This window comes from Bombina bombina, chromosome 1 (genome assembly GCF_027579735.1).
Source record: "Bombina bombina isolate aBomBom1 chromosome 1, aBomBom1.pri, whole genome shotgun sequence".
Lineage (NCBI taxonomy): Eukaryota > Metazoa > Chordata > Amphibia > Anura > Bombinatoridae > Bombina > Bombina bombina.
This window is the reverse complement of record NC_069499.1, coordinates 731,445,140-731,461,187: the sequence shown is the minus strand read 5'-3', so window position 1 is coordinate 731,461,187 and position 16,048 is coordinate 731,445,140. Positions and strand designations below refer to the sequence as shown.

At 37.6% G+C, this 16,048-nt stretch overlaps 1 protein-coding gene across 1 annotated transcript in view; it reads right to left on the bottom strand.

Moving 5' to 3' along the window:
• Window positions 1-16,048, bottom strand: part of LOC128645918 (protein FAM162B) — a 68,590-nt gene that overhangs the window by 26,005 nt on the left and 26,537 nt on the right. Inside the window, exon 3 of the mRNA XM_053699246.1 lies at window positions 5,096-5,204. Within this exon, the coding sequence (XP_053555221.1) occupies window positions 5,096-5,204 (109 nt within the window). The remainder of the gene's footprint in view (window positions 1-5,095; window positions 5,205-16,048) is intronic.

Sequence of the window (16,048 nt, the reverse complement as noted above, 5' to 3'; positions counted from 1 at the left end):
GGCAATGGCAAAGCAGTCCAAGGACAAACCACTAAAATGGTCAGGAAGGCAGGGTTTGGCAACAGCAAATCAGTCCAAGGGCACACCACTAGAATGGTCAGGCAGGCAGGATTTGGCAACAGTAAAGCAGTCCAAATGCACACCACTAGAATGGTCAGGCAGACAGGGTTCGGCAACAAAGAGGCAATCCAGAACAACAGGGGTTAACAAGCAGAGTAGTCAGACAGGCAGGGTTCAGCAACAGTATATCAATCCAGTAGTTAAGGGGTATAGCAGGTAGAGTAGTCAGACAGGCAGGGTTCAGCAGCAGTATATCAATCCAGTAGTTAAGGCATATAGCAGGCAGAGTAGTCAGACAGGCAGGGATCATACACAAAATAGGCAAATTGATACAACGATCTGTCACACCCAGGAACACACAAAGTAACACCTATATTTGGGCAGTGACAGATCGTTGTGGTAGAACTTACATAGGCGCAGTATTCGTGGCACAGATGTCCGACCGGCATCAGGAGCGTGCGGCGATGACGTCAGCGCTGCATGCATCCGGACCCGACATAACCCGTGGCAACGAGCAGGGAAGGAGACGCAAGGAGAAGCCACACCCTTAGCAACGGCTAGAGCGGTGCGGCGTGACAGGCTGTCACTGTGAGTGTTGGCATGGAAAACAACATCTCGAACAGCAAATTTTTTTAGATTTGGGCCCTGAGAGAGAGCTTATGTGAAAGAATGCAGATAACAGTATGGTGGTTACTTCAGTTAGATGAACTGTGTTTTTAAAAACGTTTGTAAAAAAAAAAAATCAATAGATTTTTTCTTTTCTTCACAGTTTATCATTTTTTAGATGTTAAACAGACAATGGGGCAGAATTATCAAGCTCCGAATTGAGATTGATAGACAACTGTGACCTTAGTCGCTAGAGGGCGCTAAAATAGTAAGAGAATATAACGGGAATATATGGATAGATGGGAGACCAGCTGCACCTCTCAATACCAAAAAAATTGGATAAAAAAACAGAAATATAAGTGTGATGAACACACAAGAGGGCTCTATAACAGCTAGGTGATGGAAAACAAAGAATGATTAGTGATGTAAACAATAACAAGCGATATATACGAATGATTATGAACAGATCATGGACTCTCACCATACAGACGATGTAACAATTGATATTCAGTCCCAAATTAATATGCAGTGTCCATATATAAAATGTCCAAATGATGTACGCAGCACCAGTTGCTGCCGATGATGCTGCACTATCCTCCTGTGAATGCCCTCTTTTCTCCTAAATGACCGGAGGCAGATCTATAGGGGTGGAGGGGAAACAGAGGTGACAAATGTGTGTATCCAGTGTGATAGAAACCCCCCTGCACAAGTATGCTATACCCAGGGTACTCACACTTTGACTTAGCACACCAATGTGCTGGTAGGCGCAGACTGGCTATCAGAGCAAGCCAGCTAGCTCTCTCCGGTGCACTCTCTCGCTGTGGTAATCGTCAGAGTCTGAGCCGCTGTGTCTCTTTAGTGCTAATCTCCAGCACCAGCAGGGACTGGTAACAGACTAACTCCCAAGGATTGGTAATGAGGATATACTTATCATGGAATCATATGCGATGGTATAAAAAATAGATTTTAATCAGTGTTAAAAACAACAACCATACAGATTCCACAAATAGATAACAGGTATATATTCTTTGCTACGCGTTTCTCGGCTGCTTAGTGGCCGTTTCTTCAGGCATATTTGTGTAAACATTTGAATCGGCTATATATTGCCGCTCATTACCAAATCCTCCCTCCCCCCATCAGACCCAATAGGCGTGTAGCTGTCAGCCATTGGCTAAAGACACACATCCAGCTGATACTTAGTAACGTAATTTGAATGGATACATATATCAAAAAAGTTGCAAACAATGGTATAATCATACAAAATAACAATATAGTTATCTACTTGATATTGCGAGCTTCCTTATATTTCCTCCTCAAAGAGGGCCTTCAAAAGATAACGATTAATAGAGTCTCTCGATATAACTTCCAATGTGCAACCCAGCTAAAAACCAAATAGTACATATATATGTAAATGAAAGGCATCATATGAAATTAAATTTCCACTATCAAATACTTGGATATGATGCATAAATAACTATCTAGATGATATATATATTCGAAGTTGTATATAATTTTCTCATTTGATTTATTAAAGGGACCTCCTGTCGTGACAACGCTATTATAAATGATATTTATAATAGCGTTGTCACGACAGGAGGTCCCTTTAATAAATCAAATGAGAAAATTATATACAACTTCGAATATATATATCATCTAGATAGTTATTTATGCATCATATCCAAGTATTTGATAGTGGAAATTTAATTTCATATGATGCCTTTCATTTACATATATATGTACTATTTGGTTTTTAGCTGGGTTGCACATTGGAAGTTATATCGAGAGACTCTATTAATCGTTATCTTTTGAAGGCCCTCTTTGAGGAGGAAATATAAGGAAGCTCGCAATATCAAGTAGATAACTATATTGTTATTTTGTATGATTATACCATTGTTTGCAACTTTTTTGATATATGTATCCATTCAAATTACGTTACTAAGTATCAGCTGGATGTGTGTCTTTAGCCAATGGCTGACAGCTACACGCCTATTGGGTCTGATGGGGGGAGGGAGGATTTGGTAATGAGCGGCAATATATAGCCGATTCAAATGTTTACACAAATATGCCTGAAGAAACGGCCACTAAGCAGCCGAGAAATGCGTAGCAAAGAATATATACCTGTTATCTATTTGTGGAATCTGTATGGTTGTTGTTTTTAACACTGATTAAAATCTATTTTTTATACCATCGCATATGATTCCATGATAAGTATATCCTCATTACCAATCCTTGGGAGTTAGTCTGTTACCAGTCCCTGCTGGTGCTGGAGATTAGCACTAAAGAGACACAGCGGCTCAGACTCTGACGATTACCACAGCGAGAGAGTGCACCGGAGAGAGCTAGCTGGCTTGCTCTGATAGCCAGTCTGCGCCTACCAGCACATTGGTGTGCTAAGTCAAAGTGTGAGTACCCTGGGTATAGCATACTTGTGCAGGGGGGTTTCTATCACACTGGATACACACATTTGTCGCCTCTGTTTCCCCTCCACCCCTATAGATCTGCCTCCGGTCATTTAGGAGAAAAGAGGGCATTCACAGGAGGATAGTGCAGCATCATCGGCAGCAACTGGTGCTGCGTACATCATTTGGACATTTTATATATGGACACTGCATATTAATTTGGGACTGAATATCAATTGTTACATCGTCTGTATGGTGAGAGTCCATGATCTGTTCATAATCATTCGTATATATCGCTTGTTATTGTTTACATCACTAATCACGAATTGAGATTGATGCCCTTGTTTCCGCACAAGCCTTCATGCTCGCAGGAAACAGCAGTTATGAAGCAGCGGTCTTAAGACCGCTGCTCCATAACTGGTCCACTGCCTCTGAGGGTTTTAGATAGGGCTAATTGACACCCCATGCTAGCAGCCGATTGGCCAGGAATCTGCAGGGGGTGGCATTGCACAAGCAGTTCTGGTGAACTGCTTGTGCAATGTTAAATGCAGACAGCATGTGCTGTTGTCATTCAGCGATGTCTGTCAGACATGATACGCTACAGCGTATCATGTACGACAGACATTGATAAATTGGCCCAATGACGTCAATTATTATTATCATCTGCCAAATGCCCAAAATGTTGTCTTAGTTATCATTAGTGTCTCTAGGAAAGGTCAGCAAATGCCTCATCAATGAGTAGGCATTGGCATTTGGATGCTTTGGTAGCGTATTAGGCCTAGTTTCCACTGAGGTGGTAAATTTTGGAAACTGGTGATAAAAACATTTATGTCAATAAAAGTATTTGGGCATTTTCTATGTTACTACCAGTTTCCACACTTTACCACCTCAATGGAAATTAGGCCTTAGTGCGTTGTACTTTCACACACATACACTACGCCAAGGCACTTTCTATAGGCAAAAATGCAGATTTAATATAACAAGTGACATCTCAGGACATTATCTAGGGATGGGTGAATGTTTCTAAAAATTCGAAATATAAAACAAATTTTGATACATTCGTTCATTCGAATCAAATTTCGAATGTTTATAAGACATTCTATTTTTGAATTTTCATTTTTGAAGTTTTCAATAAAATTAAAAAATATTCGTTAGAATAATAGAATGTTTAGCTATATATTCATTCAATTTCGAAATGTAATATTCAAATTCGAATGTGACATTCAAATTCAAATGTTACATTTGAATTCAAAGTAGTATTTCTAGTCTAATACTCTGTTTTTTAAATGTAATATTCGAATTTGAATGTGACATTCGAATTTGAATGTGACATTCGAATTTGAATGTAACATTCAAGTTCGAAATAGTATTTCTAGTCGACAACTGTGTTTAATAAATGTAATATTCAAATTTGAATGCTACATTCGAATGCAAATGTAACATTCAAAATTTGAAATAGTATTTGTAGTCTAATACTGTGTTTAATAAATGTAATATTCGAATTCGAATGTGACATTCGAATTCGAAATAGTACTTTTAGTCTACAACTGTGTTGTATAAATGTAATATTCGAATTTGAATGTTACATTTGAATTTGAATGAAGCATTTTAATTTGAAATAGTATTTCTAGTCTATAACTGTGTTTTATAAATGTAATATTCAAATTCGACCATAGAAAACTGTAAATAACGTTTCATAATAGAATTTTTAAGAATATTCGTTCTTATCAACATTCTATTATGTAAATCCAATTTCTACAATAACATTCGTTCTAATATTCGAATTCAAATATAAACACATTCGCCCATCCCTAACATTATCCACTTCCTTACTGTGCATTTATACAGTATTATAGGTGGTCTGTGCTTATTGTAACGTATAGGAATACAATGAACTGTATAGATTGTAGTTTATTAAGCATTAACTAATTAATTATGTTTATTGTCAAATAGCTGAAAATAATATTCTTTTAAGATTAATGCAATAAAAATAATAATTAGATAACAAAATTTAAGCCTATGGCACTTACTTTTTTTCCCAAAATCACCATTGTGATGCAGCCTAAAATAGTCATTCCTATCATTGCATAGCAGATTTTAATCCGGACATTATTTCTGGCAGCTGTGATGGTTTCACATCTAAAAAAAGGAAAATATGTGAAAGTTTAGATTCTCAATAAATAATATGATTCTCTTTTGCAAATATTTAAATAGATTTTAAGTCACTATGGAACTAATTTGGGTGCAGCTGTTTCCGCCCGAGCCTTTAGGCTCGCCGGAAACTTTAAGGGACAGTCAAGTCCACAAAAAAACTTTCATGATTCAAATAGGGCATGTAATTTTAAACAACTTTGTTCTCTTGGTATTCTTAGTTGAAAGCTAAACCTAGGAGGTTCATATGCTAATTTCTTAGACCTTGAAGGTCGCCTCTAATCTAAATGCATTTTGACAGTTTTTCACCACTAGAGGGCGTTAGTTCATGTGTTTCATATAGATAACATTGAGCTCATGCACGTAAATTTACTAAGGAGTAAGCAATGATTGGCTAAAATGCAAGTCTGTCAAAAGAACTGAAATAAGGGGGCAGTCTGCATAGGCTTAGATACAAGGTAATTACAGAGGTAAAATGTGTATTATTATAACTGTGTTGGTTATGCAAAACTGGGGAGTGGGTAATTAAAGGGACATTGAACCCAAATTTTTTCTTTCGTGAGTCAGATAGAGCATGCAATTTTAAGCAACTTTCTAATTTACTCCTATTATCAATTTTTCTCTAACTTTCTTTATTTGAAAAAGAAGGCATCTAAGCTATTTTTTTTGTTCAGAACCATGGAAAGCACTTGTTTATTGGTAGGTGAATTTATCCACCAATCAGCAAAAACAACACAGTGTGTTCACCAAAAATGGGCCGGCATCTAAACTTACATTCTTGCATTTCAAATAAAGATACCAAGAGAATGAAGAAAATTATAGTATATGTGCTGTTTGCTATCTTATCAATAATACTGTAGTCAAACTATGCAGATTTTTTTAATACATTGATAATGAGTAAACCCTGCCGTCTCCAAACTCAAGTTAAGATTGGCTTCTGCTAATAAGAATATGGTGGGTGATAATTGCAAAACAACTGCAACAAACAAGGTATTCATCTGTTCTAATTAAATTCATATTTTGCTGATATGCAAATCTGTCAAAAGACAATTTAATAATTACAAGGTGTTTACTGTCCCTTTAAATTCAGCTACAATTCCAAAAGTAAATCCAAAAATCTTGGAGATATATGATATACGAAGAATTATAAAACATTTCTAAAATGGAAAACCTCCTCTCTCTAATAATTTTGGCATTTAATGTGTATCATCTCACTGACAGGGACGTTTAAATAGAACATGGAGGAATTTGAGAGATAAATGTGTACAGTTTAATGGTACATACCATAACTATGGCACTCGCTCCGACAAACTTTTTAGTTTACAGAAGATGTATTTTTGATCTATAGCTGACTCAAATAAGAGAGAAAGTAATTTATAAGGGCAAGGGGCTACAATTAAAATAACATTAACACTATTTTATATATGCATAGTATGAATTAGCGATTAATCACACCATTGCAAAACATCTGCACACAAAATAAGTGTTTTAAACATATTTAAAACTGTCATTGTGCTAGCACATTATGCAGTGCTTTGCAATTCAGGGCATGCCCCTCAGATATAAATAAGGTCCTGCACTAATCAATTAAGCACTGTGTAGAATGTTGTAAAGTCAGGGTTTTTAACTTTGAACCTTGCCATGTAGTCTCAGGAAAGCAAAATCAATACAAGAACATAAATGAATCTTTGGTTAAACATACTACATGCATCTCTACCCTATCACCACAACAATAACACTAACTGTCACCAATCCAGTGCCCATGTACCAATATAATTACCAAACAGAATAATTGCTATTTAAAGCATAAATAGGATGGAACCCTGGTAGAGGCCCAAAATCAAAGTGTAGATGGACAAATCTTGGAAGGATCTATGTTGGGGAAAAGCAAATTTAAGGTAAAGCCGTTGGAATGGGTGAGAGAATTATAAAAGGACAATTACCCAAGGGGGCCATGTAAAGGGTTTGTCATTATTATCAGTTATTTGTAGAGCGCCAAAAGATGCTTAAATAACAACAATAAAAAACAAACAAACAACATTTGTGTGTGATTTCTCTCCAAGCTGGCAATGATCAGGCCCTGAGTGTGAAGTGTAAAGTGAGGGTATTAGGACTGCAGTGGTTATGGTTAAAATATGCAACCATGCATATTTTTATATGGAGGATTACTGAATTAAGCGAGCAAAGCAATATGCCAGTAATACACTTAGCACTATTACTACAAATAGATGTGGTAGAGGAGTAACATTTTGATTGGCTCATATCTTTCTAACAAAAGACTTGATAGAGCCTTAGCCAAATCTTGATTATATATCCATAAAAAAAATGCAATATACTTTATTTATTTTGTCCCCTTTTGCTGTAATTCTATTCTAAAATTGTAAGCTTTTCAGTTCCTGATAGAAATGGACATGCAGAACACTGTTATATTCTATACAGCCAATGGCTGCAAACTCTAGTGACCTATTTATAACTGTCTCTAATTGGCCACAGCAGAGAAGGTAACCTAAGTTACAACATGGCAGCTCCCAGTGCATCCTTAATTCTAGCATTTATCTAGTGTTTAATGCCCTTTTAAGCTTTTCAATACATTTATTATATAATAAATAAATTGAAAAGCTTAAAATGAGCTACTTTATATATATATATATATATATATATTCATACACACTTAGGCTTTTTTTTTATTTATTTTTTAGGGATTTAATGGGCAATTGTAAAAGAGCTGAATGCCCTTTTAAGGGCATTGCCCATACAAATGCACTTTTAGGGGCAATGGGTAGTTTAGGATTTTTTAGTGTTAGTTTTTTTTTATTTTGGGGAGTTTGGTGGGTGCGGGGTTTTACTGTTAGGGGGAACTTAGTTTTTTTAAAAGGTAAAAGAGCTGTTTAATTTAGGGAAATGCCCTACAAAAGACCCCTTTAAGGGCTATTGGTAGATTAGTAATTTATGTAATGGGGTTAATTTAGGGGGTGTTAGGTTAGGGGCAGGGGCGAAACTACAGGGGGTGCAGAAGTCGCAGGTGCGACTGGGCCTCTGAGGGTGGGGGCCCAGCTAAAAAAAAAAAAAAATTTATAATTTTTTTTTTAAAAATAAAAAACGTTAACCTACCACTGCCTGCACTGATATCATGTGAGTGTGACTACAGGGGTTAGTGTTTCTGTTTTACCCATTGGTGTTTATGTGTGTGTGTATATATGTATGTGACTGTGTTTATTTATGCATGTATGTGTGTTTGTGTATGTTTGTGGAACCAGCAAATTACAGACCTTGTTACTACAGCATGGGGGGGCAGGGGGTAAACAGTGTCACTATACAGTACCACTATATACATTATGGGGGGTGGACCATGTCATTGACTACTGTGGTCACTATATAAAGTACTGGGGCGGGTAGGGTCAGGCCAGCCATCTCACCGGCAGATTACAGACTGTGTCACTTACTCACTATATACAGTACTGGTGGGTTAAACAGTGTCACTATATACAGTAATAGGGGGTCAGACCATCTTACAGGGTACCTCCTTTTGCAGACATGTAATCTGATTCACATTTTTTTCTGTGTTAAATGTAGGTGGTGGTGGGGGGGGGCCTTCTTAGATTCTTGCACCTGGGCCCTGTGGTTTCTAGTTACGCCTCTGGTTAGGGGGCTTAGTGATTCGTTATTTGCATTGTGGGGGCATGGCAGATTAGGGGTATATAGTTTAAATAGCTAGATTGTGTTGTGGGGGCATGGCGGATTAGGGTTTAATAGTTTAAATAGATACTTTGCGATATGGGGGTTGGCGGATTAGGGGTTAATAGTTTAAATAGATACTTTGCAATATGGGGGCATGGCAGTTTAGGGGTTAATAGTTTAAATAGATACTTTGTGATATGGGGGTTGATGGATTAGAGGTTAATACATTTATTATTTATTGCGATGGGGGGTTTGTGGTTGAGAGGTAGATATTGTGCATGCGTTAGGTGTTTGATTTTAACAGGGAGCGACGGGGAACATATACGCGCCACACTTGCATCGTATATGCATCGAGTGTAGTGTAAGGTCGGGTTACCATAGTAACCTATTAATGTTTTAGAAATCCGGCATCGGGTGGAAGCGTTATCACAATGCTAACTTACGCCTACACGAAAAGAGCGACCGCACGCAAAGCAGAAACTTTTTCAATGGAAAAAGTCGGACGCTTCTGTAGCTTACGGCTCCATTTTTAACGGCTCAATAGAAGCAAGCTCTTTGTAGGGGTCTTTAAAGATATTATTTTAATGATATTTATTATTAAAATATTCCTTAAATAATACTGCTTGAGCAGTCTTTATTATTAGTACTTCATAAAATTTAGTGCTGTTAAAATTAGTACTTTATTAAGCAGTTTTCCAGTGCTTAATGTCTTTGTCATGTATTCTCCAATATAACATTCTTTCACACCCTTTTTGTTATCTTGCTCTCTCTCTTTGCTAATCTGTTTAAAAAAGGTTTAGGCTTCACCGATATGTTATTCTATATTAACACAACATTGTATTAATAAAGGTGTTCAATGTCCCATTACAGGAAAATGTAATCCAAACTGTTATAAAATACTTATAAACAAGTTGAAGCTTTCTAATTTTGAAAATGGAAAGAATTTGATAATTCTGTTATAATGATTACACAACAATATATGTATATGTGTGTATATATATATATATATATATATATACTGTATGTACTGTATGCAATTCATATATACTAGAAACAGACATGGGGTCAATGTCCGCCAGAAATCCCGAAATGCGGACAGCATACGCTGTCCGTATTCAGCATTGCACAAGCAGTTCTAGTGAACTGCTTGTGCAATACTACCCGACTGCTAGCAGGGGGTGTCAATCAGCCTGCTCGTATAGGATAGTGCGGATTGCTGTACGCAGCCTCAGAGGTGGCGTATGAGTTAAGGAGCAGCAGTCTATAGACCGCTGCTTCTTAACTCCTGTTTCCGGCGAGCCAAAAGGCTCACGCGGAAACAGGGTGAATTGGCCCAATTCGGCCAATAATACTATATTGACCCCCGGGTCTCCAAAAGATCCACGTTATTTTATCCATATGGATGTGTGTACACCAAAATACAGTCTTTTTTTTGTTATTATGTGCAAATAGAATACAGTCCGCTACTTCTGAAAGTAAAATATCAGCATGACAAAAGTAAGAAATTACACTAATAATATGCACTTAAAAAGTGAATAAAATGTTGCTTACGCAAATCATGTATGGAGAAATAAAAGGCAAAATTCTGAAAATGTGAATGGCTTGCTGGTTTTGTCATAAAATGTTCTTAACCCACAGAATCTTTACAAGCAAAAAAAAAAATAAACAAAAAAAATAAATAAACATACTGTACATAATGCTTTATGGAACACAAAACCTATTGCAGTTTTTACTCTTGTGATTGTTTGAATATACACCTACTTTTGGAAGAAAAAAATGTTCTAGATTTTTTTTTTTACATATTCTTCATTTTTGCTATTAAAGATCAATTCTTTTTATTCAATATAGAACAAAGGAAATGCCTTTTGATAATAGATGTACTTTGGTTTTCTCCCATTCCATAAGAATTCATCTGTTGTTATATACATTTAAGATTTTAAAAACACTAATGTAACATATTCACTAGGAAATGCAGTCTAGCCAAAATATGGCAGCTCTGACTCTGTGGAGTGGAGATACAAGGGCCGCTCATTCTGGTGTTATCTTGGGTAAAAGGAAATGTCTCATTAAGATCTGAAAAAGAGGGAGTAGACTAGTGAGCTTTTACTTTGTAAAGTTACTATACTGTATATGAAAACAATAAGACAGACTATAGAAAGGGTCAGGTTGATTATTTATGTTCACCTCCTATGACCTTGGGGAAGTTACTTTATGACACCAATATAATATTTCTAGCCTCTATGGAGCTAGAGTAAAGAAATCAAATAAGGATAGATAAATAGATAGATAGATCTATCCTTATTTGATTTCTTTTTTTCTAGCTCCATATATTGGTGTCAAGTCTGACTGTTGTGATGCAAAAAAATTGAAAAATATTTTTGAATGTAAGCACAGATATATTATCTATAGTTACCTGAAGATATGTCAACATAAAAATGTAGAAGTTGACCTGTAACAATTAAAATACTTACCTAAGCGAGCACGCTAACAGAAGGCTTAGTGCGGCAGCTCCCAGGGCCTGCACTTAAGGACCATCTCCTAACGGACCTTTGAATTACGCATTATACCTTCATTTTCTTTAAATTTGGTGCTGCATTCTATTGGATATTTGTCTCGTTAAAATTTTGTGTTTTTCTTTAACGAATGTACATTTGTTACGAAACAAAAGCACGTCTAGTAGCAGATTATTACTCACCATGCTAGTGTATTCCCAAATGTACCTGCAGCTCTCTTTAAAGCCGTTCTCTTGTCTTAAAGGGACATGAAACCCAATTTCTTTAATTCATGATTCAGATAGAGCATTGAAATTTAAACAACTTTACAATTTACTTCTATTATTTAATTTGCTTCCATCTCTTGTTATCATTTGCTGAAAGGTTTATCTAGGAAAGTGCAGGAGCAGCAAAGAACCTAGGTTCTAGCTGCCGATTGGTGGCTGCGTATACATAATGATTGTCATTGGCTCACCCATGTGTTCAGTTAGAAACCAGAAGTGCATTGCTGCTACATCAACAAATGATACCAAGAGAATAAAACACATTTGATAATAGAAGTAAACTGGAAAGTTGTTTAAAATTATATGTTCTTCCTAAATCATACAAGAAACATGTTGGGTTTCATGTCCCTTTAACTCATTGGAGAAGCCAGTTAGTAAAGCTCTGCATTTTATACTGGGCACCACCATCTTGTTGCACATGTGTTATTTTATCCTGTGACAGGAGCAGTGAACTATCACACTATAAGAGCTAAACCCCCATTGGACATTCTTATCTACTAAACCCTTTTTAACTACGTAACCTGAAGAAAAGACTCAGACACCAAAGTTGGGTTAAGACCGGTCATGGTAACTTTTATTTAATAAATTAACTTTATTAACCATAGACTTCATAGAAGTCCAACATTACCAGGTGGCGGCATAACGAGCAAACTAACTTAAACCCCAAACACCAAGAGGACAAGGCTGGGCAGGAATCTTGGTTATGCATGCCTTTGCTATGCCACGCTCATGCGGAGCAGCGAAATACCCTAGAGGAGCACGGGTCAGCAGGCACCCCATGGTCAGCACCTAGGGACATACGCTCCACCCATTAGCTCGACCATTCCCCCTTTCGAGCTTACGCCCTTAGATGGAGCCTTGACCTCCCGCTGCAAGGGGATAATTAACCTATCCTAAACTAAAGGATAAATTGTCTAGAAAACCTTCCAGCAAACTAGAAACGACTGGGGATGGGAAATTAGAGCTGAGGTCTTACCAGAGAAAGTTCAAATAATCAGACTCCCGCCTCATGGACTCAATCTAGCAAACTTCACACTCCTGCCACTTCTCCAACCCCGCAAGAAAATAACAGCACAAGGGGAGGGAGGGATGGGGAAAAACCGCTTGAACAATATGGAACAAAGAGGATGAATACAGACCTGCATCTGCTTAAATAGTGAGTACAAAGATCCACCCCTTACCTTGCAACAATGTTGCAAGGTAACACTCACACTGCTAGATCCCTTGTCAGGCAGGGAGTAATGCCTTTAATACATTCCCTGCTGACAGGCAGCCCTGCACTATCATTGACAGCCGTCCCTTTCACTTCAGTTTATCTCACATAATATAGAGTGTAAGTGTTACAGTTGTGCAGTATTTTGTACAGTTTAAAAGTTACATAACAAATATAAGCTACAAGATGGCAGTGCCCAGTGTGAAAATGTTGAGCTTCAATAACTTGTAATGGGTTCAAATAAGAGAATTACTTTGAAGACAGCTACAGGCACAGGAGAAAAAAACAATAGCATAGTTATTAGTAATCTTTCTATTGTTCATTAGTTATTAGTAACCATTCCCCCAGATTTGCACAACCAACATTGTTATATTAATATACTTTATAACATAAACCTCTAAATGTCTGCCTGTTTCTAAGCCACTACAGACAGCCTCTTATCACATGCTTTTTTATTAGCTTTTTGCAACAAGAGACTGCTAATCCATGTATGCCTTATAGATAGGCTGACCATATTGCCGCTTTAAGAAGGAACACATAGGAAAAATACATATGTGAGGGTTCTTATACAAAACCATTTCTTTAAACAGCACTAAAAACGGCCCTGACATATGTATTTTTCATTTGTGTCCCTTTTTAAAGCGGCAATATGGTCAGCCTACTTATAGATAAAGTTGTACTTTCTGAGACTGCACTTATTGGCTAAAATGCAAATCAATAGAATAACTAAAAAGTCATGTGATCAGGGGGCTGTCAAAAGAGGCTTAGGTACAAGGTAATTACAGAGGTTAAAAGAATATTAATATAACCATGTTGGATGTGCAAAACTGGAGAATGGGTTATAAAGGGATTATCTAACTTTTTAAACAATAACAATTTTGGAGTTGACTGTCCCTTTAACTTATCTTTTTTCTCTGAAATATTTTTATTACCTTTAAATATTATCTTTTCTTATACTGTACATGCTAAAAAAATGTTTTGATGAATTGACCAAAGCTTTATTGTTGTAATGCTCACACTAAAATGTCATATCGCTTTTTTTGCGTATGCTCAGAATTTCACCAATTGTGAAATAATACACTGATAATTGTTGCTTAACTTTAACCATAAACCATATTGTATTACGCAAATAAAAAATATAACAGTTTTGTAACATTGTAAAACTTGGCTTTTGTCCATCAGTGTCAAATACTGTAAAGCTATTGCAAAACGTCATGTTGTGTTTTTGGACCCAGGAATAATGCAAGTCATTGTAATCGTCTTTATATTTATGGTCTCTGGTTTGTACCTTGGAATATAAGTGCCTTAGGCCAGATAATACAACATAAAGTGAAAGTTGCAATGAAAACTTTTTTTTTTTATACTAGCATGATGAAATATGTGTTTAAAGGACATACACTTTCATGATTCAGTTAGAGCATGTCATTTTTAGTGATGTCGCGAACCTAAAAATTTGGGTTCGCGAACAGCTAACCCGAACTTCCCCAAAAAGTTCAGGAACCGGCGAACCTCCATTGACTTTAATGGGCAGGCAAATTTTTAAACCCACAGGGACTCTTTCTGGCCACAATAGTGATGGAAAAGTTGTTTCAAGGGGACTAACACCTGCACTGTGGCATGCCGGAGGGGGATCCATGGCAAAACTCCCATGGAAAATTACATAGTTGATGCAGAGTCTGGTTTTAAGCCATAAAGCAGTGGTTCTCAACCAAAGTGACCTCAAGGCCCGGTAAATTTTAGCTGGACATGTCCAGGACCCGGTAGTTTTATTATTTATATATATATATATATATATATATATATATATATATATATATATATATATATGTATAAAGATATATATATAGTAAGCAGCAGGGATTTGCCCTATCAGTAACTAAGCAGTTCAGTGTGGGTTTAGTGGGGGCCTTGGAGTGTGGGGGTCCTGCCGAGGGTCTGTCGCTGTGAGGGCCATGGAGTGTGAGGTCTGGCCCTGGAGGTTGGGGGCCCTTTCTTTGGCCCTTAATGTTGGGGGTCCTGGCTCTGGAGGTTGATGGGCCTGTTGGGGCAAGGGCAGGGAGGCTACCATGTTAATTTGCATAAATTTGAATACATTTGGTCAGTGTGAGACAGTTTTCCTGGGGCCTTGATTGGTCTCAGTCTGCCCCTTGTGTGCAGTGGGGTAAGAGTGTGCAGTGGGGGCATGACAGGTCAGGGCCCACCAGCAGGGCTATCACGGCCCGGTACTGGGCCACGGCCCGGCTGTTGAGAAACCTGGCCATAAAGGGCATAAATCACCTAACATTCCTAAATTGTTTGGAATAACGTGCTTTAAAACATCAGGTATGACAAGATTTGAGTGGTGGCACTGGGCAAGTGGGCACAGTATACGCTGTGAGCCTGACACAAAAAAGCAGACTGATGTTTCACAGTCCAAAAAGTTTTTTTTTTTTTTTTAAATTTACACTTACACTACTATTAAACAAGATATGAGTGGTGGCACTGGGCAAGTGGGCACAGTATACGCTGTGAGCCTGACACAAATAAGCAGACTGATGTTTCACAGTCCAAAAAGTTTTTATTTTTTTAAATGTACACTTACACTACTATTAAACAAGATATGAGTGGTGGCACTGGGCAAGTGGGCACAGTGTACGCTGTGAGCCTGGCACACACGCTGGCAGGCAGGCAACTGCAATTAGATTACACAAGCAGACTGATGTTTCACATTCAAAAAAGTTTTTTTTTTATAAATTTACACTACTGTTACACCAGATATGAGTGGTGGCACTGGGCAAGTAGCTTGGCAGGCAGGCAACTGCAATTAGATTACACAGGGAAAAAAAAAAAAGAGACTGGTGTTCTAGCCCTAAAAAGGGCTTTTTGGGGTGCTGTCCTTACAGCAGAGATCAGATGAGTCCTTATGGACTGTAGTGGACACTGAATACACTAGCCTAGCTATCAATTTCCCTATTAAATCAGCAGCAGCTACACTGTCCCTCCTCTCACTAAGAATGCAACTTCCAAATGAATCTAAAATGGATGCTGTCCAGGAGGTAGGAGGGTCTGGGAGGGAGGGTCTGCTGCTGATTGGCTGGAATGTGCCTCCTGACTGTGAGGTACAGGGTCAAAATATTACTCAATGACGACGAATATGGGGCGGATCGAACATCGCATATGTTCGCC